Genomic DNA, 23,260 nt, shown 5'->3' with positions numbered 1-23,260 from the left:
GCTGGATGGAGCTGTGAGCAACCTGGTCTAGAGGGAGGTGACCCTGCCTATAACAGGGCATTGGAACTACATGATCTTAAACGTCCCTTCCGACCCAAACCATTCTACGATTCTATTACACAAATTAAGATTCCACCAAAATCCACCTGGCAGCACACTCCTCACTGAGGCGGGGCGGGTCGAGCCCTCCTCGTGTCGCCGCGCATGCCCGCCGGTGCCGGCTGTAGTGGCTGCACGGGCTGTGCCGCCCGCCCTCCGCCATGCGGCGCTCTCTGTTCTTGCTGCACGGCCGGGCGCGGTAGCCGGGTGGGCGGCAAAGAAACACCGGCTCTTGGTTCCCGGCCCGGTCGCCGCTAGGGCGTGGAGCACCGGGGAACCGCAGCTCCTCACCGCGGAGCTCCCGCCGGTCTCAGGATGTGGAAGCTGGTGCCCGCCGCAGGACAAGGTGAGGGTACTGCGGGTCTGGGGCCCTTCTGCGCCTCTCCGGCGCCTGGGCTCGGGCCGGCCCTTACCACCTCCTCCTTGGGAAGCTGCTCGCCTAGAGGCTCGACTTTCGCTTTCCATTCCAGTAACCGGAGGGCTCCCTTTTTCACTGGAACCCCGATCGCGGAGGCCATGTTCTGTTATCGTTGCTGGCGATAGTGCAAACGTGCTGGCGATGCGTCCCACAGTTGCTGCCGCCAGCGGAGTCAGCGCGATGCTTCCCTGCGGGACCTGGAGAGGCAGAGGTCACTCGGTCTCTTCCTCCAGGGACGATGTCTGACTTTTTATAGACTTTTATTTTTTTACTTGATGTAACTTGTATTTTTTTACTTGATAGGACCGAGTGCTGAGCTTGAAACTTTGTGTTTTTTGAATGCATTTTCAGACAGTCATCACTGCACCGTTGTTCCTCAGTTTCTTTATCCATAGGAGTTATGATTTATTGACCAACTTTGAAGATGGGTATTTCATAATGCAAAAACAGCTTTTTCACTCGAATGCTTTCTCTTTCTTATAAAAAGCAGTCACATCGCTGCTCTATCTCTTTTTTTTTTTTTTTTCTTGCTTCATTGGTAGTGACTTAAGGATGCTTAGTGTGTATCTTAGTGACAGTACTATCTATTTGTACTGAAATGAACAGAGTTTGATCTCTTACTGTCTGGAAACCACTCCAGCAAAAGCCAAAACATTGTTATCGTCATTGTAGTCAGGATGATGAGTTCTGCATTCTACTTATTTGGACAGTTATTTGTATTAGAATTTCATCTCTAATTCATTCATTTTTATCAAGAAAAACTTCTGAATCACTGCTCATAGGTGACCCATGCCTTTTGAATGTCTTCGAGCCATGCACTCTTAAGTGATCTAGATGACAAAAAGCTACAGCATAGATCAGAGACCAAACTTACTAAGTATCTGCTTGATTTACAATGCAGATCTTTCAGCATCCTTTAGGGAGGCATTTTTGTCTGAAACACTTAAATTAGTCCCTAAGTTATATACTGTTAGTAAGTTATGTACCTGTAAAGTTTGTGTTTTTGTGCTTCTTCTGTGAAGAAGTAATGCGAGATAAAAGAAATAAGGTAAGGTAGTATGTAGGTAATATGTAGTATTAAGGTAATATGTAGGTAATATGTAGTATTAAGGTAATATGAAGGTAATATGTAAGGTATGTATATGAATATAAATACACATATATACACATACATTCAGATATGAATATACATACATTCATATGTATATGAAGGTAATATGTAAGGCAATATGTAGTACCAGTGCTTTTGTTACTGCTTTTTTTGTTTGTTTTAATTATGAAATGCTATCCTTTCATAACAGACAGAGGAAGAAACAGATTTTGTCTAAAAATTAAATGCATGATTGTGGTCAGGCTAATAAATGATACGTGACAAGGTATGGACAAGGATTGAATACTTTACAAACTTCTGAATTGATCCTATGAACTTCGAGTGTTTTGGAGTTTCTTGTAAATTGATATTTTTCTATCTCTTGTTTATTTTTAGGAGAGCCATTTCGACTTTTGGTTGGTAGCAGTTATGTTGTTGGACGCAAAAATTGTGCTATTTTAATTCAGGATGATCAATCAATCAGTCGAAGTCATGCAGTTCTGACAGTAAGTCGTCCTGAAACAACCCATGTAAGTAGCCAGCATTTTACTGCATTAAAAATACACAGCATTGTTAACTCAGAATACCATGACAGTACAGCAGGAGTATAGAACCATTGAACTCTGTCTTTTCTTAGTCTTGATTTTTTTTATTTTTTTTTTCTCTCCTGGGTTGCTCGTCTGTTGACTGATAAATCCATTTACATAGTTCTAATGGTTCAGGGTCCTATTTGGGCATTCCTTTTATCTCAGATTGAAAATTGATTAGAAATTTGTATTAAAGTAACCAAAGCAGGAACATCATGCAATTACATTTCAGTTTGTAGAAGAACTTTAGAACTTGGTTCTGGAAAGTGCTTCCGTGTTTTTTGTTGTGGACTTGATTCTGGAACACTCCACATCATTAATTCTGTATTTGTTTAGGGGAATGTGGAAGAGAAAAATGTTCCAAAGAGAATCGGCAGGCAGCACTTCAGTATTGATTACATATTGCAATTTCTCTGGATATTTTGAAGCCAGTCAGCCAGAATCTCATTTATGTAACCTGTTTCTGACGCACTACCAAGGCTTATTTATGTTTATTTTCAGAGCCAGTCTGTTTCAGTCCCTGTGTTAACAATCAATGACACCTCCAAGTATGGTACTTTTGTTAATGGATCAAAATTGAGTGGCACTTCAAGGACTTTGCAGTCTGGTGACAGAGTAAATTTTGGAGTCTTTGAGAGCAAATATAGGTAAGAGGTACTCAGATTGATAATAAACTACTAAGTGGAAAATAACAGCTTTCAAAAAGAGTGTTTTAGCACATCATACAACTTGATGAGTAATAGAACACTAAGGGAATTTGCCTGTTGAGTTTTTGGAAAGCAGAGGAAACAAATAATACTTTCCTGTGTTCTGCATCCTGCTTCTGGAACCCTCTTTTAGTATATATTTTTATAATAATTCATTTTGAAATTATTTTAATTTATTAAGAAAAATGTAGTTTATTTATCACTGATGTTTTAAAAGATGTGTCACATCATGACTTCCATGATTGATATGATTATAAAAATATTTTCTCCTTTGTAGCCTACACCAAATCAAATCATAGAGTTTGATATTCTGTAATTTTAAATGGACGATCTACAAATAACAGTAGGTGTATGTTCAAGTGTAAGAGCAGGCTCAGAAAAAAGTTTCTTGAGCTTGCATTCAACAAAACTCATGTCTTTCAAATATTAATCTGTTAATGAGCTGTTCTGTTGAGCATACTTCTTACTTTTGGGAATACATGCTGGATTTCATCCAGTGTTTCTGGTTCTCAAACCTTGCAGTGTTCTTCAAGCACTGATTCCGATAAGGGTGTGCGCTCTTTCCTGAGATCAAAAGTCTCAAGAATAAACATTTGAAACATCAAATCAAAATTCTGCTTCTTTTTCTCAATAAAAATCAGTTATTTACTTTCATCAGGACAATTTAAAGCACAGTGTAAGAATTACAGGGGTCTGTTTATTTATTTATTGGAATTCTGTGTGAGACAGAAGTGATTCATAAGACAGCTTTGTTTATCATAGTGCTATTACAATTACTAAAGCATTTTACTTGTTCTTTGCAGAGTGGAATATGAATCTTTAGTTGTCTGCTCTTCTTGTTTGGATGTTGCTCAAAAAACTGCTTTAAATGATGTCATCCAGCAGCTCGGAGGGCTTGTTGTGAATGAATGGACAAAAGAATGTACTCACCTTATAATGGCATCAGTAAAAGTTACTGTTAAGGTATGTTGAGTTTTCTTGTTAATGTGAAATCTAGACCTGCTCAAGATTGTGGCAAGACTTTGTTTTATTTTAGTTAGACAGCATTTTCCTCAGTGAAGTCAATTCTTCCAACTTCATGAAGAGATACACGTTGGAGGGAAAGAAAACAGAAAAAAATAAAAAAAAGGTTAACTAAGGGGGTGAGAAGAGGATGGGGACAGAAAGGTGTCTCTCTGGCCTAAGTGCCATTTTAAAATGAAATAAAAATGGAACAGGGGAAAAAGTTGTATTTGAAAATTAAGAAATTTAGAGAAATGAAGAAAAATCTTTTTTCCTCCCTCTCAGTGTTGCTGTAGCATTTGTAGGAAATTCTATCTGTCGTTAAAAAAAGTTGGCCTTGTTGGTTGGTTCTTTTGTGTATGCAGTTGTTCTCTTCATTTGTTTGTTTTTTCTGATCTTTTACTACTTTGTTAAATTTCTCACTGATTCAGTTCCACAGTTCATTAATATATTAAGTCTCCTCCCACTGTACTGTAGCTCCCTCTCCTGACTGTGCCTTTCATACAGCGGTACAGTAATTAGGATCAGAGAGCTCACTTGGAGGAAAAGCTAGCATCAGCCTACTGATGGTATTGGGATGGTTAAAAAAGAACAACAACAAAAAAATCATTCTCTTTTGGAGAGAGCCCGTGCAATTTTTTTTCTTTCTGATTATGTAACTTCACATCTAAGTTAATAGAAACATTAAAGTTTACATTATTCTAGTCGTGTAAGATAAATCTGTCTAATCAGACAGTATCTGCTTAGATTTTAATCATTTTAAGTATTTGTCTAATGTAGAGGGTTGGGGGTTGGTATATACTGTATTGTTGTTTTTTAACATTGTTACTGATGTTTTCTACTTTTAAATGAAGGACAGAGTTTTTAGTAGTATTCATCTTGCTTGTCACCATCTTTCTTTAGTTTTTTATGTTAACTTTCAGATAGTTTCATAGAAGTGCACTGTATTTGGGGAGAATGTTTAGCCTTTACAATTTCGAGTTCACTGGTTATATCCAGTATAACGGTACAAATTGAGTATTAATGTTTATTTAGTCACTTTGTAGACAAAAAGAAACAAAAAGACAGTAAACCAACCAACCAAACAACAGCAACAATATACTGTGACTGCTTTCTGTACTGGAGCTTTAGTTCTCCTGAAGACTTGCTGATTTTTCATTAGTTGCCATATATAATTTCAGTGACAGCAGCTAAAAGGTGTGCTGTTAGAAGTAAAACTGACATTTTTTTCCATAGCAAAATCAAGTACAGTTATATCTGTGTGATGCTGTTCATGTCACACAGATGTGATTTGATGTGTACAGATGTCTGTGTGATCTAAGATATTATAAAGCTACAGTCAGTTGAAAGTATTCTAGTTAGGCTGCTTCTGTATGTTAAATACGTGTCTTCTCTCTTCTCAGACAATATGTGCTTTGATTTGTGGACGACCAATTGTAAAACCAGAGTTTTTTAATGAATTAATGAAAGCTGTTCAGTCCAGGCAACAATTGCCAACTCCTGAAAAGTAAGTATTGCTTTCAATGTCACAGAGTTAATTTTATGTGAGTTAGATAATCAAATAATTGCACACTTATCTGCTGATACTTGGCAGAATATGTGAATTACAGTAGCTTTATTTGTGGAAGAATGCCTACTGTTTTAATCTTTAGGCAATTTTCTTCTCATATCTAGACTTATAAGGTGAGCTCTTGGATTTGATTATATGCTTAGAGATGTTACTAGCTCTAGACAGGAACTTGTTTTCAGAAAGGTTGCTATAGCAATCTCTATGGTGATGTGTTTGAAGCACCACTGCAACTCTTTTGGGAGTTGATAGATTAAAATGAAGAAAATTAGATTTGTGTGAAAGACACCATATTAACCTTATTTCATTATAAAAAATTATTTCTTCCAGTAAACACTTAGATTATAAGTTTAGTCATAGACTTGTAAAATTCTTTAGATTGGAAAAGACCTTCAAGATTATGAAGTCCAACCATCAATCCAACCTGACCTGCCACATCCCATCACTAAAACATATTCCTCAGTGCTACATCTACCTGTCTATTGAATACCCCCAGGGTTAGGGATTCCACCTCTTTGCTGGGCTGCCTGTCTCAATGCTTGAGCACTCTCTCAGTTAAAAAAATTACTTCTCATGTCCAATATAAACTTCCCTTGGCACATCTTGAGATCGTTTTTTGCATTCTGTCACTTGTCACGTGAGAAAAGAGCTTGCAAATTTTGATCAAAGCAGGTTAACTTGACCAAAATAACAGATTTTTTTTTTCTTTTTTTTTTTTTTTTTTGAGAAAGAGTAAAGTGAGAATCAAATACTGTTGAAATAATTTGAAAAGTGCATTTTTACTATGGAATAAATAATTGTTATTTTGGTCACTCCATTTATTCCAAGGGTCCAAAAGATCGTAATAGCCATTTGGTCATTCTGTGGTCCATGTAGAAAAGCATAAAATAATCCCTTTATTGTACGAGAGACTTTCATCTGAGCCTGTATTGCATTATTTGTACCTTGAAAAGGTACATGTTTCTTAATTGTGTACATGAACCTTGAAGAATTAATTGGAAGAACATAAGAGTGTCATTTAAAATTAACAGTAATTATTTTGGTTTGTTCTGGCCTATCACCCTTGAATTCTGGATATGAATACAGTAGAAAATGTACAGGCTTATTGTGTTCCACCTTAATTTTGCAGATATTCTCAGAGTTTGAGGAGAGTGATTTTAATGTTTGCAGATGTTGAAAATACCAATGTAGTGCATAATTTTTTTTTCAGGGACTTAAAGATTTCAGAATTTCTTGGATTGTGTTTCTTGCTTAAAATCTGAGAATCTTTGCTAGGAAAAGAAAAATTTTGTGGCATATACATTTGTATGTATATACACATGTATATGTCATTTCTTGAGCTGTTAAATCAGATTCTGAGATTGCGTTTCAGCAGTCAGGATGTGTGAGCAGGGTAATGATAAGTCATTATAAGCTCTGCCAGAGCACATGGACAAACTGTGCACCAATGCTCTCACTCCTTTTGAGTGTATGCCTTTACTGTGGTGTGCTGAGTTTGCTGTAGCAGAGAACGTGTGGCTCTGATAGCCTGTAAATACTGTTGCATTATCAGTAAAATGCTTGTCTTTATTCTAGAGGCATTTTTTATGATGAGTGCATGCTGTCGTTAACTAGAGCTGAAATCACAGATCACAAAAGTTAGAATGTCAGATTAGGGTTTCGCTTCTACCTAATCTGAGCCCCAGGCACAATATCATTTTCCTTGTACTTCACAAACACTAAGAAGCTGCAGAGTTCAGTTCAGTTTTCTATGCCACCAGCAAAAAAAGTGCTTATTTTCTGTTACATTAATAGGCTGTCACACAGCATGGTAGAACACGATGTTCTCTATCCAATACAAGAGAAACAGGAGTGGCTGTCGCAAGTGAATGGTAGTGGAAGCAATATGTTTGGGCAAGCACAGAATGAGATGGCAATCTAGTTTGTCAGTATTGTTAGTGGAGAATGTCGATGTAGTTGATGTTTTAAGATTGGAATGTTGAATACTTTCCAAAAATTGTTCTTTTACTGAAGTAAGTGGAACTGTTGGTCTAAGCTTAGATACTGAGAAATGAGAGATTCTGTTTTCTCTTAATCCTTTGAAGAAATATTTATATAAGAAGCTTTACCAGAAACAAAGCAGTGAAGTATTTTAACTTCCCAGCTTTAAGCTAAAACAGAAGGGACTATCAATCAGTACTGATACAAAAATCTCGATTTTGTAACTTTAATGTTTGGTTTTTACAGCTTTTATCCTTCAGTTGATGAGCCTTCCATTGGTATTGATGACATGGATTTATCTGGACATCCTGAAAGGAAAAAAATATTCAGTGGAAAAACTTTTGTATTTCTGACTGCTGAGCAGGTAACTGGGTTTTACACTGCAAAGATGTTGGGGGACAGCTAAGCATATTCTGTTTTCTCTGGATTCAGACTCATTCTGGGGCCATCAGGAAAGATTTCTGTGTATTTTATCTTTTTAGAAGACAACAGCCTAATTAAGATCAAATGCAGGAGGAGAAACAAAACACATCACTTCAGCATTAATACATGAGCAATGAGATTTGTGCTGGTAGGTTAGCATACTTCTCAACGGACTGTATTTTAAGACTGTTTTAATTGCATTCTTTTCTTAGCACAAGAAACTGGGTCCAGCAGTTATTCTTGGAGGAGGAGAAGCAAAACTGATGACGGAGGGAAGAAAGGAAACTTCTTTACTGGTTTCTCCTGAAGTTTGTGTTGTTGATGTTGGGATGACAAACTCTCAGATCCTAGGATCTGAGTCCATGAGAAACTGGACTGATTCCATTCTGACTGTCTTGGAAAGGTGAATAGTTGTTCTCTTGCACAGGAAGGGGATTATTTAGAATTTCTGCAATGATTTTAGTCACTGTATTTGTATATGTATGAATGCACTAGTATACTTACACGGGCGTTGTTTTAATACATCGCACAGTAACTAAAATTTCTTGAAGCAGGAAAGAAAGGATTTGGCAGTTACGAATTCGGGTGGTTTTTTGGAGGCTTTTCTACTCATTGAGTTGGTTTGAAATTAGAGAAGGCTAGCTCTCTTTCTCTTGTTTAGAAAAAGTTAAAAGTGAATGTATTCTAAAAATGGGGGATATATCATTTTTGATTCTTTTTTCAGTAGTCATACATATTTCATGTTTTCCATGAAATACGGGGCACTTTGAGGCCACATGGCTCATTGCTGTCTGTCTACCCGCATATATTGACTGTGAAAGGCAGCGCAGCTTGTGTTCTGTATAGATATATATTATTTTTTCAGAGAGAGAGAGCAGGCTACTGTTTTGTAGATGTTAGTATTTTTGTAGTACTATAATAAACAAGCAAAGAAAACATAATCCCAAATCTTAATTTAATAATTAAGTCTAGTCACCATGAATTTCCCTGCTAAACAGAGAAAACATTTATATTCAAGCTCTTCTCGTGGCTGTAGTACAGTAGCAATGTGTGATGAGCATTTTGTATCTTGACATACATGTGCTTGTTTGCCTCTTCAGCTTTGTACCTGAACTGAGAAACTTATGTGTTGACTTTCTGTATGTTAACAGCAACAATCTCAGGGCTATTCCTGAAGCAGAAATTGGATTGGCAGTTATCTTCATGTCTACAGAAAAATACTGCAACCCCCGGAGGCATCCTGATAAAAAAGGTAACTGGAAGAGGGGTAGTGCTAAGTTAACAGCAATAAAGTAGCAGCATTTCTTTTTGTACAGGGCATCAGGTAGTAATGCCAAGGTTCTTTTATTTTGCAGTACCACTAAAATAGAATGATACTGCATGAAAAATGTATGCTAACTTGAAAAGATAAATGTTTTCTCAACAGTTTGCTATAAGTTACGTTGAAAATGATGTGACCTACAGGTGTAGATGTAATATTAAAAAAGACCTATCTTCTAAAGTTAAAGTGGAAAAACAGGCGCAGTTATTTGACGTTTCAAGGAAAGATACTTTAAAACAACATTCTGAAGTTGGTAGTTTTAGTAACTGCTAAATCAATGTGTACAGTAGTTGTGAATTCCAAACTATTCTGTCTTTTATGAAGAGACAGGGGTAATGAGTTATAATAGGTTGACATTTGAAATCTAGAGAATAAGAACTAAGTTAATTTGTAAAGGCTTGCTTTCTTTTGCACGCAGAAGAATTTGCTTTAGGGAAATTCCCTCCACCCCCACTTCCAGTTCAAAATCAAACCTAATCTTAAAGTAACAAGTCAAGACAATGAGGCAGCATTGCCACATTTGCTAAAGTAACAGTATGGGGAATGTACATTTCATTTTTTGTCTTGAAACGTAAGTTATATTTGCCAATAGAACAGCAGTGAAAATCTTTGGGAGACAGGTTATATTTTTTTCGGTCTAATTCTCTTTTCATGCTGCTTCCAAAACTGTTACAGTGCAGTTTGTTACAGATAATTCTGACAATTTCATGGAATAATTTTAGGTTCTATTCTTTTCTACAAAGTGATAGATCAGGTAGTAAATCCTAGAACTTAAGTGTAGGATTTTGGTTTTTTTTGTTGTTGTTGTTGTTTAACTCAATAAACACCATGAATTTGTCTTTACATATAAGGGCATTTCTTATTCAGAAATGTATTTTGAAGAGAGAAAGATATGGCAGCAATACTGGCAGAGGCCTGATAAATGTTTTGATTGACTAGAGTTCTTGTATGAATGGTTTATATGTAGTCTGTTGTCTATCCAGTGAAGTTTAGGAAACAACACAAAATAAATGGATTCTCACATTAAATTTAATGCTATTAGCACATCAGATAGCTAAATAAATTAAATAAATTACCCCTCCTCATCACAACCTCCCTTCAGGAAATTGTAGAGTGCAATGAGGTCTCCCCTGAGCCTCCTCTTCTCCAGACTAAACAATCCCAGCTCCCTCAGCTGCTCCTCATAAGACTTGTGTTCCAGAACCCTCACCAGTTTTGTGGCTCAACAGTGAATGTCAAGATACTAATACCTTGCTCATCTAACTTGTAGTAATCATGTAAAAATATTTAAGGTGTGGAAGCTCAAGAAGGAGGCCTAGATGTTTCTGTAGTTATTCCCCTATGGGTTACAGTGGCAGGAAAAAATACATGTATAAAACATGTCATCCAAAAGAAGGGATAATGCTGGCATAGACTTAACAGAATGAGGTGCAGGAAAATTGTAAGGGGCTGAGTGGTAAGTTGTTAAAAATAAATTAAAAAAAAAATAAAAATCTTTGGAAGGACAATGATGTGGCATATATGTTAAAATAGTTGACCTTAGTATCCTTTGTCTGAGAGAAGACAAAGAGAAGTGAAAGGGCAAACAATATAAAAGATGGTATATATAAATTTCTTTTCGTCCTACAGAACAATAATGCAAGTAAATAAACAGAGCAGTAAGCAGTTCTATAAGGCACTCCTTTGATGACCTAGTTATGGCCAGTTGGCCAAAGAAGATGTTTACTGTGAGATATTTTGATAACAAACAGGAGTTTAGTATTTTTAGGGATAATCTCTAGGATAATGATTGCTGTTAACAGATCATTGTAAAAAAGTAAATGTAAACAGATGGTGGACTTTGTGCTCTGACATAAAATATGCATTGCCTGATTTATATATCATGACCATAAAAATAAGTAGTTTTCCATAGTACTTCATTCTTATTTAAGCAAAATTCTGTTTCTTAATTCAGGAGAATATTTAACCAAAACCAAACCCTAAAATTTAGTCATTTAGAACCTGGTTTCTTCTAGTTGGGTTTTTGTTTGTTTACTTGTTTGTTTGTTTTGACTAAATCTACATGATTTTTTAAAATCAAAACTGCATGCATAGGCTCCCCAGGAGGTGGTTGAGTCACCATCCCTGAATGTGTTTAAAAACCATTTGGATGTGGTGCTCAGGGACATGATTTAGCGGAGGGTTGTTAGGGTAGCATGGTTAGGTTGTGGTTGATGATCTTGAAAGTCTTTTTCAACCTGAGTAATTCTATGATTCTATGAATACCATTTTCCAAAAGTCTTACCTCGTTAGTTAAGATGGTTGTGTGATATTACATGCAAAGAAAAACATTGGATATTAATCTTTTGATTCTTCTCTTGTGTTGATCTTGCAGCTGTAACTGCAAGTACTGCATCAGGAGCGAGGCCAGCCATTTCTCAGAGTTTGGCTGTGGATGAAACAATAATGCCCACTGCTGCTGCAGATAACAGTGCATTATATGTAGCTGATACAGAAATTGAAGAGCAGACATGGTAAAGTATGCATGAAAATAGTTTCTGAGCTAAAAATTGCAAATAAAGCACTCTTTTGTAGTAGAGGAACTTCACAGTGTTGAAAATGGCACTTAGTAAATTGCTGTCAGTTGTCTGCAGTGAGCTGATTTCTGCTTTCAAGTGATAAGTAACAATATGGATTAATAAATAGGAAAGTAGATGTTGCTGACAATCTTAATTGTATTCGGAGTTTTTAAGCCATTTTGTGATAATGAAAAGTAAATATTACAGCAGATTTTACAGTATCAGTTGTTAGCACAAATACACTGTTTATATTCAAAGTACAAGTGAGTTTTTAAAGAGCAGTATTATGCAGCAGTGTATATCAGTGGTAACTTTTTGTGTGTTCACCTAATACATATGTTTTGTCTCTCTGCTATAGTATGGAGATAGAGAAGAAGACTTCCCAGACGAAGAGGAGAGAAGGGGCTTTCCAGCAAACTGCTGTAAAGGAGAACCCTAGCACAAGTGGCACTTCAAATACAGGAACATTGATATCTAAAGTGAACAGAACATCTGGGTTTAGTCAAAAAAATCATCCAGTATCTCCATCTAAAATTTTGGAAGAAGATAAACCTAGAGAGTGCACTCCCCGTCAGCAGTCTAATTCAATTACAAATTACTTCCATGTTGCTAGGAAAAGGTAGGCTTTTGATACTACTTTTCATATTTTTATGTTATTGCTGTTCCTGCATAGCTCAAGTGGTGTAAGTTTTATTCAAAACAGAGTTAATGAAAAGCTTCTGAAAAGGGAAAGCTATTTCTCAGGAGTATTTACACTCAAAATTCACAGTGCCATCATTGAAACCTCAGGAAGCTGTTATGTTGCTGATGCAGTTAATCATATTCAAAGACATTTTTGTAATTTATTTTTTATTTTGTAATTACTTTATGGCTAAGGGAAAGAGCTGAAGAAGGAGAAGAAACATCTGTACCCAAACTAGCAAAACTGGAGAAAAGGCCTTTGCTTGTTTCCAAGTGCACTGAATCCTCAGCTTCATCAACGTGGAGCAGTGAAAAAGAACAGCATCAAAAGAAAAATAACATCCAGCTTGGAAGGGAAACTGGTGAAATAGCAAGTGATAAAACTGACACTAAAATTACTTTTAGTGAAAATCCTGCACCAAAGAAAAGAAAGGAGTTAGATGATGTATCTGAAGATATAGAGACGCTAGAGATGGTGTTTGAAAGCAGAGACCTAGACTGGGAAGAGCAAACAGCAAATGGTGACCAGGAAGCTCAAAGCAATAAACGAAAGAAGAGATGTCTGGAAACCAAAGGCAGCAGAACAGAAGAAGGAAATACAAAGCAGAGAGAGGAGAATGAAATGTTGGTAAGTTACATTCTTCTTACATGCCTGACCTTGAAGTTTATGACTGCGATTGAAGGAAGCAAATGGCTTCTTTAAGGATAAGGAAGATGGTTCATACATTGCAGCTTTACACGTATCTAATCTTTTTTTTTTTTTTTCTTTTTAATTTTAACATTGTTTCCTTGTGAATTGAAAACTGCTTGTATTCTGAAGTTTTTCCTCTCTTTGCTCAAAGTAGTGCAAGCAGAATGGCAGAATATGTCAGTGGTTCAGTAACTTCTCATGGCGTGCGTTGTTGTGTTAATTGTAATGCTAATATAGATGCTAAAATAATATGCAATTATGTAAGGAATTTCTTGAAGAAACTTCATGGTGACCTCTTCTGTCATCCAACATCTTTCAACTCAGAATTTCTAGATGTCACATGTGGGAGGTGATTAGAATTCCTGCATGAGGCAATTCAAACCCTTCATGCCCATTAAAAATAAATAGTGCCACTAAGCAGTATATACAGAATGTCTGGTAAAGTGTGGACAGACTCAGTGTCACATTTTAGAAAGTAGTTCAAAAGTTTTGAAAACATAGCACTTGAAAGAAGAGCCAGGGGGTAAGATATGGCTCATGATTGTATCTGGTAACCAGATGCCAAATTTCAGAAGTTCCAAAATGTCAGCCTTCAGATTTGTGTAGCTTCATCATAGTGTAAATACTCTCATGCCTTATTCATTCCCCAGTTTGCAAATTGATGAGCCCTGCAAACTTAACTTAAAATTTAATCTAAAAGGTACATAATTTTAAAAGCATATTGCAGTTCAGTTTCTTTTTTAATCTAAACATTTCTATTTAATGGAAAATGGTTATTGCCCTGTGAGGAGCGAACTAGGCTAGAGAAGAGGAAGAGGATACATTATATTCATCATCTGGTAGCTTATAATTCCTTTTTTCAATTTTCTTTTTCAGGATAAGATATTTTTCTAAGAGAAATGTAGAAAAGCAGCCACTTCAGTGGGGAGGGGGAACTAAACCAAACCAAAACAGTAACAAGAAAAAAGAAAAGATTTCTAGTTTAAAACTTTTAAAGCTCTCTGTCCAGCCAATTCCTACATGGTCTAAGCAGTATTTAAATACTGTAAGAAATAAATGCACAATTGAGTAGCTGGAGTTTGTAAGACAGCATTATCAATCATTCTTCCGTAGTTGATACCAGCTTAGTGCTCTTCTCCTGATGCTTGAAATTGTTTCTTCGAATTTTGCTTAGGTATAATTTTATAAACTTTTTTTTTCATGTTTATAGCTGGCACGTTTTTAAAGACAAGGAAATAATCTGATTGTAGAGTTATTTCTTGTTACTTAGTTTTTGGGTTTATAATATTAGAGAGGAAGTACTTTCTGTTGGGTCTGACTGTACTGAAACTCTGAAATGGTTGCTTGGTGCAGTCTTAGGCTTTTTTTATGATCTCAGAAGTTCTGCTCATCTGATCGTGTAGTCGTAAGGGAAGAAAAAATTCTTAAGTATAACTAAATTGTTCTTTTATTATTTTAACTATGCACACTAAATTTTTGCTGAGAAAAAGTCTTCTGATAGACTTGGATGCCCTTTCCTTGGAAGCATTCAAGGCCAGCTGGGATAGGGCTGTGAGCAGCCTGGTCTAGAGGGAGGTGTCCCTGCCTATAGCAGGGGGTTGGAATTAGGTGATCTTAAGGTGCCTTCCAACCCAAACCATTCTGTGATTCTGTGATTAATTAACAAAGACCTGTTTTCTTCAGATAAATTATATTTTTTGTGAAATAGGAATGATAAAGCCCCACAGGCACATTACCTGTTTTCTTTAAGCATAGAAACACTTTGCTTTCTGGCAAGACAGATGATGTGGATAACTGGCTTAAAATCTATGGGGTACTTAAAGCTGACCTGATTGCCTTCAACCACTGAAAGCCATTTAGAAGAAGCAAAACTGATTTAACCTTTGGGATGAAAGCAACCAACAGAATGCTTTCCTGTCCTAGCAATGAAATTTACTTTCTACACACGCACACTTTAATGAAATTTAAAATTGCACTGTTTGTTATATTCATAAGCTTTTAAAGTATTTTGTAGAATGTGGCAGGACTTTGAAGACATGCACAAAACATTTGCTACTTGTGTAAGAAAAAAAACATGCCAGCAAAAAATCCTCATTGGTAACCCAAACCAGATTTATTACAGTGTACGTAAAACCATATGATCTTCTAAGTATAGCATGCTTCATTACAATTTATCCTGTATGTATTTCTATTGATCTAAACATGCTTATTCCACAATAAAAGGCAGAAAGTGATTTTACCTAATTTATAGCACTGTAATTTACGTTTAATTCCAACATTTAATCAATAGAGAAAAGATGAAGTTGGATCAATTCTGACTCGGGAAGAGAAAAGTGAGATCAAGGAAGAATCATCGGTCTCAGTAAGAAACAAATTTATTGTAAGTTTCAAACTTTGAGAATTGTTAAGAAAATACACAAAAATTTTGCTGTTAAGAACATAATACTGGGAAATCATAATTTAGGATAAGGAAACTCTGGAGATAGAACTCCTGAAAGTAATCAAACGTAAATTTGAATAGTATGGGCCAATTTCATGACTTTGTAAAGGCAGAACTGTTGTTTGTGTTTATATAAAGTTGTCTTTTATGGATATTTAAGATGACTGAGATTACATAAACCTAGTGTAATTGTATTCACTTTTCAATGTTGTTAATACTGGTACAGATGTTTATGTTAGGTAACTACTTAAAGACAGACAAGAATGAGATCTCCTTGGCTGCTCTAAGGAGGTCAGAACTAAAATGAAACAGATGGACTATTGGGAAAACTGATGTAACATACACTGGTTAATAGTAAGTAGCATACTGTTATAGGTGAGATTACTGTGGGAGGATGAATTAATGAAAGAGAATAGGTGGGAATGGCAATGCATCAGAAATGGAAAGATTCTGTAGAGAGAAGAGTGCAGTTAGTCCACAAGCAGCAGGATTTTATTTATTTTTTTTTTAGCGTGGATATGCAGTACAATTCAAGAAAAGGGAATGCTGTGCAGATATACCAAAGTGCAGGGACATCTTAGATTAGGGAACTTATATTACAATGAAATAGAGTGCTGTATCTGGGCTAGACCTGTCCCTGAAGATATTGTAAGTCTGTGTACTTGTCTTCCACCCAGACTTCATTTTTAATCTACATAGATCTAACCCCAAGGTGCAAAGTATGCATGCAGATTTGCTGACAGATGAGTGTTTGCATGTACAAGGTAAAGTTGTTTCATATATCAGATTCAGTTTATCGTGACAAAATTGGTCTAAAATTAAATCTATAGGCAAGAATTGAGCCAAAGGCATTCAACATACTCTTCCTTGGAGCTTCTGTTAGAATAAACAATGTATATTCTGTTACATTAAACAATTTAATTAGTCCAGGTTAGAGGCAGAGTGGAGGAGAGAAGTAATTCTTAGATAATAGCTTGAAAGAAAAGTATATATGTTATACTGTATAATATATATATAGTAAATTCTTTACAGAGAGAGCGGTGAGGTGCTGGAACAGGCTGCCCAGAGAGGCTGTGAATGCCCCATCTCTAGAGGCGTTCAAGGCCAGACTGGATGGGGCCCTGGGCAGCCTGGTCTAGTATTAAATGGGGAGGTTGGTGGCCCTGCATGTGGCAGGGGGGTTGGAACTTGATGATCCTTGGAGATCCCTTCCAACCCTGGCTATTCTGTGATATTCTAGTAAAATAAGATGCACTAACCTCATGATCATGACTGCAGTTTTTAATAATCCTGTGCTTTCAGCAGATGTAAATATGGGAGAAATAAATTCAAATAGCATCAATCTCTGATGGTAGTATACGAGAAGGCTGTGTGAGATACATCTTATGTCATTTTATACGCTTAAAGTGCTCCATTCTTTTTCTTCCCATATCAGAACCACAACAAACTTGAAGATGAGTCCAGCCATCTTCCTAGCAAACTTCTGTTGACTGAGTTTCGATCACTGGTTGTCAGCTGTCCAAGACCGAACAGCCCTACTGTTAGAAATCCCAAATGTAGGGGACAGAACAACTTCAAAACGTTCAGAAAGGTGTGTATTTGAAATAGTCACAAGATGGCACTGTTTAAAATGTTTGGAAGTATTTCCTTATTGCTGTGGAAATGTTCCTTAGTACTGTAAAAAAAATATTCTGAATATTTTTGAATTGACAATAACCGCAGAAAACTGAACAGTTTCAGTATCATATCGTATTATTAACAAGTATTTTTCTAACTCACCAGAAAGTACTGGGTTGATAAAGATTCTTTAGGTCCTCGTAATTTCTTCCAAGCAGCTACTTTTATTCTAAGTTGCTAAGTGATGCCTAACGTAACCTTAGTAAAAGTGTAACTTGACGTTGTACCTCCAGAAGTTTGCAATTAAACTTCTCCAAAGAGAATATGCTGATTCTGAATCTTGCATTTTAGAAAATAATATTTGAATTTCTAAATGGAACTGAAATTAGTATCTTACTTTTGTAAGACTATTGCTTGCTTGGCTCCTGAGGATAACTTTAAGAAAATTATTAGCGTTTAGTGTGAAAGTACCTATTTATATTAAAAATAAGTACAAATATATTTGTATATATATGCCATAAATATTTCTAGTGAGGATATATGGCTTAAAATCACTGCAATTGCGTTTCGATAAAATATAATAATGTTCATCAAATAATGAAGCTTCCAGCTATCTGTGAGTAAGCAGTCATTTTAGAAAATATTTTCAATTTCTGATAGTATTTTCATTGCCATCCTTCTGTAATAGATGTTTATGTATCTTGATGTAAAATAGATTCTATCAGTAAAAATCAGTTTATAATGTTTTCAGATTTCATTTAATGTATATCATATGTATCAGGTTTTTTTTGTTTCCTTTGGCAAAAGGAGGGAATCAGTAGCTTGCAATAAATGCTTTTTTCTCTTCAGTCTCTTTTAAGTATAATGTCTGATAAATGTTATTCAGAGAAAGACTGACTTTAATTGCTGAACTTTTTCCTGCATTATGCTTGCCTTGCATTGTAACTTTAAGAATTTATTGTCTCCAGGTCCCTTATCCAGGGGCTGGGCAACTTCCATACATTATTGGAGGATCAGATTTGGTTGCTCACCAAACTAGAAAGAATTCAGAACTAGAAGAATGGTTAAGAGAAGAATTGGAGGTAAGGAATTTTTTCTCAAAGATGAGCAGAACCAAAACTTCACTCCTGAAGGTCATACTGACCTGTGGTATTTTTGTGAGTATTTCTGAAATACTTGGAAATTTTACTTTTGAAATAAAGCTCAGCCAATTAGCTGTTACGTGTGCATTAGAAACGTTAGTGAAAGCCAGAGGACAGAGATAAGGCTTGAGTTTTGTGGGTTTTTTTTGCTGATAATTTGAATGCATTTTACATTAAGAATTCATATAGTCGGTAATGATGATTTAAATCAAAATCAGTAACATGAGAGAGTTTTTTTTGTTTTGTTTTTAGTAACTAAAATAAGCTGGATGAGAAGTTGTGGTTCCTACAAATGTGACAGAGAGGCAGGAAGAACTTTTGTGTAGTAATCTTTGTTTAAATTGTTACAATGTACAGTTGATATTCTGTGTTCTCTTGAACAGAACAGAAAATACCTTAGTAAAATTCTGTTGCAGTATACTAAGAAATGCACTAGGAAGTTTTATGCTTTTTTTTCCCTTTTTACATAGAATTTTATGCCAGCACTCACCAGCACTTTCATTTTCCAGTAATTTCTTCAAAAATACTTGCTGATGATCCATACTTTGTTTCCATCGCCTGATCAAATCCCATTGCTTATTTGTTTTTTTTTTTCCTGGATGTAGATAATGCTAATTAAAATTTCCCTTGTACCCCTGTAATCAGACAAAATTTCCCCTATTTCTGTAATCCCTTGAAAAACAGAAAGCCAATTTCTGACCAATTCACAAACTGATCTGCTAGTTGGTATCAGTAGCCAGCCTTGACTAATGAAATATATTATCCATCATGAACTTAAGTTTGCATGGAAAAAATGTGTTAGTCCTTAATATACAGTGTTGAAAAATCCTGTTTTCTTCAGGAACAGAATCGACGTGCAAGGGAAGAATTGCTTGCTGATGATCTCTTTAGGTAAGAGGTTTATGTTTAGAAAATATATATCTTTCATCATGTCTCTTTTTTTATGGACAAATGCCTGTTCTGCAAAAGGCTATTTCTTTGCCTATTCTTTCCAAATCTTATGTATTTCCATGTATGGAATTATACTCAAGGTAACTTTCAATTACAACTCCAGTTGTTTTTTGTTTTTTTTTTTTTCCTTTAAACTTCCACTTCAGAATTACCATAATATTTTTAAAAGAACATTCTCAAACGAGACTGTTGCCATTTCATGTCTCATGTCTTAGTTCTGTGTGGAGCCAGAAGTTGAACTTTTGGTGATCCTTTTGGGTTCCTTTCAGCTCCTCAAGATATTGTGTGATTCTCTGATTGATTATTCACAAAGGCTTGAAGAGATTTCCAGAGTCAAGCTCTGTACCATTAGTGTTTGCCTGATGAAACAGCTTAGTGTTAGATTTAAGCCGGTCATCAGAATTCCTAAGAAAAAGTTCTGGAGTTTGTGACTTCAGTGCTAGCCATGGTACTTGTCTATCTTGTGCTTAGGGAACTAAAGCAATGGAATGATATTTCTGTGAAAGAAGTGATCATCAGAATGATCTTTTTTAACCTTTGAGGTAATGACTCCCAAAACCTTAACAATGTATAAATACATCTAAGTGTTATATTTCCTGAGCTTTTTGGCATAATTCATTGTATCAGTGGTTTTCTTCCATTAACCCTTGTTTCAGTTGCTTACCACTTTTCCTCATCTCTCTTTTGAAAGAGCATGGAAAATCATCTTATTCAATTGATTTCTTGTCTGGTCACTTTCAACTCTCACCTTAAATTTTAATGATCTATAACTGCTTTCCAGATGTTCTAGGCCAAGTTTGCTATTTTATCCAGGTTTTATGTCTGCAGTACATTTAAATGCATGACAATTATGAATACATTTAAATAAATACATGGTGCAGCTTGATTGCTGTGCTAGAAAATTAACTGATCTGAAGTATCTTGATTAATTTGAACCTTTCAAAAGCAGTGGAAGCTTAGATAATTCACATGCATTCATGCTTAGAACAGTTTTGACCTTAGTTCCAATTTATTTGGGATAGCAGCATGTACCGAAGTTTCCAAAAAATACTCAAACACATAATTTAATGTTCAGCAGATCATAACCTACTTCTAATTTTGTCCTTAATCCTGAGCAAAACTGGTTGGTGTGATGCTAATGTTAACAGCTGCAATTTCCCCTGAAAATTGCATTTGAAGATGAAATTAGCAACAGTCGTGCTTCAAGGTAAAGATGAGTTGGAAAGAAAATCTGTACCTTCATCTACTTTTGATTCAGGCAGAAGGGAAGGAAATGTCTTTCTGCTAAGATTACAAATAAATTTATTAGGCTTGGTAACACCCCTCTGTGCTCTTCATTCTCTTTTCCCAGCAAAGCCTTTTGTTTCTTTGTACATTTATGCCAGCAATGGAATCTTTGTAGCTTTCTTTCTGGTCCAGGCCACAGGCACTGTAGAGTTTCCTTTCTCAGAAATACTGTTTGATTTCATTCTGTTTGGAAAACATCATCCAGGATTCATTTAGCATGAAAAATGACTGAAGATGAGATGGGGGATTAAATAGAAAGGTGTTTGTGATGGTCAGTGTCATCTTCTCCATAAACAGTCTCAGATGGGGTGGAAGCTAGAATCCTGCTATCAGGACACCATGAAATGTCTCCTTTGATTTTATTGGTTCTTCAAGACCTCTAAATATGTTTTGGTGTCCAGGACATCCTTAAATGTTATAATTGATTTGTAATAATGTTGTAGCAATGAAGTCACATGAGATTGAGTATAAGGGTCTCATTTTGGTCAGCAAAGCTTTAATTATTTTCTTATTTTTATGTGAAGAAGCAAGAAACCACTGTGTGTCTTCTGACCTGACGTGCATTTGACAAATACTAAAAACTGTACATTTTGGTAGAAAAGTATAGATTGTGAAGAAAGTGGTGTTTGTCCAAATGATTGTCAAAATGACATCATACTGAATATCAACATGTGTACAAACCATTCAGAAAAGCTTACAGTATTAACAGGTTATGTTGTTCATTAATAGTTAATAATAGAGCGTTGCTTTCAAAGGATGCACACTTCATGTGTTAGAGCAGTAACTTCTATAATAGGTTTGTAATTATACGGTGATGTAATTTGGCTCAGAAGTTGTGACATTTTCCTGCCTAAGCAAAAAAAGTCCTGATGAATGAGCTCAGAATTAGTGGAAGTAAAACTGCCTGATCATTTGTTGTGTCCATAAGCTATTCACGCGTGAGTACCAATCATATCAGAATTTCAAAGAAGGGACGTGGGATTTGGGGAAGTGAAGCACAAATGGAGAAAAAGAAAGCCAAGGGGTGGAATATATAAATATATTGCTGTAACTTGGAAAACTATTTTTTTTCCAAAAAGTAGATACTGGTAACTAGAAGTCAATCAGAAGCTATATAAAGAAGATAAAACAAACAGGGAGTTGCTCTATGGGTGTAGGAGGCAATAGAAGGATTTTTGCTGAGTGAGTTTTGGCCAGATGTAGATTGCTTTGAACGTACAGTACTCTACCACCCCTGGCCTCTGGATTTTTTTGCAAGGTGTTATATATAGATCAGTTATATACTGATACTTTACAGGCTTGAAGAATCTTGCTTATGTGTGGGATAGACAGAAAGATTTTGAGTAGCTAGGAAAGGAGCCAGGGAAGAGTATTACCTTCAGTTCATGCACAGGTTTAACTTCTCCATTCTTCAGTCAAATTGTAGCAACAATAATTAATCACAGAAGTGCAGTTTGGGAAAGGACTGAACGTTGCCTAATCCCTAGTTGTAATTGTATAATAAAATCATTTGCATTACATTCTTAAATTTAAATATCATGGAGCCATGCTTATTTGTGACAACTTCTTTTTTGTTGCAGATATGATCCCAACGTGAAAAGGAGAAGATAAATTGTGATCTGAACTTACAGCAATTCTGTATCAAAATATGGTTTCTGCTCCACTGATGTGTTGGCTGGTTACAGCATGTAATACATACACATGTATGACTATCTGAGCTATCTGTTATTGTATGATTTGTTTTTTAAATCTTGCTTTTATTACAGAAAAAGAGAAGTTTCTTTCAACGATTGTACATTCAAGACCTTAATGTTTTTGTTTCAGAGTAATGCTTAGGAAAATACTGCATGTATTTAGAATTTAATTTCAGACAGCTTCTTTCTAATGTTTACTTGTCAATACTATTGGAGAAAGTGGGGGGGATAAGAGCGGGAAGAAAGGAAGCTAGGATCAGGCTTTCTTAATTTTAGAAAGCCTTGTTCATTAATTAGCTTTTTGTCTATTATCACTTTTGCCTTACGGTGAAAGTTTTGAAGAGGACATAATCAAAACAAAGAAGTTACACCAAACCTTACATTTTTCTTATTTACACAGGAACAAATTTAATACTAATCAACTCCAGCTTCTTCCTGTTCTTGAAGTTGGTAACAACAGATAATTTATAGATAAACACCAATTTTTTGTGATGGCAAACATTGAAACAAATTTTAGTATTAAAAAATGAGAGATCTTGCCTCGTTATCAGTATTCAAATAGTCAATATTTGTTTCAACATCCTACAGCTGGGCTAGAAACAGTCCTGTAAACTCAGGAAAATTTTACAACAGCAACAAGCAGTTCAGTTTTGTTTTTTTTTCTTTGAGAGGGGAGAGAGGCAAAGATTGTTTCTTTCTCCACCTATTCCCTTTCGTTTGCAAATAGGAAAGAACTGTGTTTGAAAATGGCTGTTGTTTCTTCCTTACACAAATTGTTCTTAAAAAGCTACATGATGACAGTCATTTTACAGGAGTTTATATACTTTCCTATGGTATCACATGAAAATCATCATAGAATCATCACAGAATGGCCTCGGTTGAAAAGGACCACAATGATCATCAAGTTTCAACCCCCCTACTATGTGCAGAGTGGCCAAATGAGCCTTATTAATTTCTCCAGAGTATGAATTTGTAAATTGTTTTCATTTGCAGTAGAACTTGAGA

The 23,260-nt window shown here is 35.7% G+C and overlaps 1 protein-coding gene across 2 annotated transcripts; it reads left to right on the top strand.

The window, feature by feature from the left end:
* Window positions 1-205: 205 nt before the first annotated feature.
* NBN (nibrin) lies at window positions 206-22,278 on the top strand. Of its 2 annotated transcripts, none has more exons than XM_085221381.1 (16): window positions 206-445; window positions 2,004-2,137; window positions 2,696-2,841; window positions 3,705-3,864; window positions 5,307-5,410; window positions 7,697-7,814; window positions 8,086-8,276; window positions 9,025-9,125; window positions 11,569-11,707; window positions 12,111-12,371; window positions 12,629-13,061; window positions 15,415-15,486; window positions 17,000-17,155; window positions 18,150-18,263; window positions 19,165-19,214; window positions 22,142-22,278. In XM_085221381.1, the coding sequence occupies exons 1-16, from the start codon at window positions 415-417 to the stop codon at window positions 22,170-22,172; spliced, it is 2,241 nt and encodes a 746-aa protein (XP_085077507.1). In that variant the 5' UTR covers window positions 206-414; the 3' UTR covers window positions 22,173-22,278. The 2 variants fall into 2 exon arrangements, with proteins under 2 accessions (XP_085077507.1, XP_085077506.1); XM_085221380.1 differs by having other exon boundaries at window positions 208-445; window positions 15,415-15,504.
* Window positions 22,279-23,260: the final 982 nt, after the last annotated feature.

This window comes from Meleagris gallopavo, chromosome 3 (assembly GCF_905368555.1).
Source record: "Meleagris gallopavo chromosome 3, MGAL_WU_HG_1.1, whole genome shotgun sequence".
Taxonomy (NCBI): Eukaryota; Metazoa; Chordata; class Aves; order Galliformes; family Phasianidae; genus Meleagris; species Meleagris gallopavo.
Note: the sequence above shows the minus strand (reverse complement) of the source record. Positions and strands in the feature narration are given on the sequence as shown.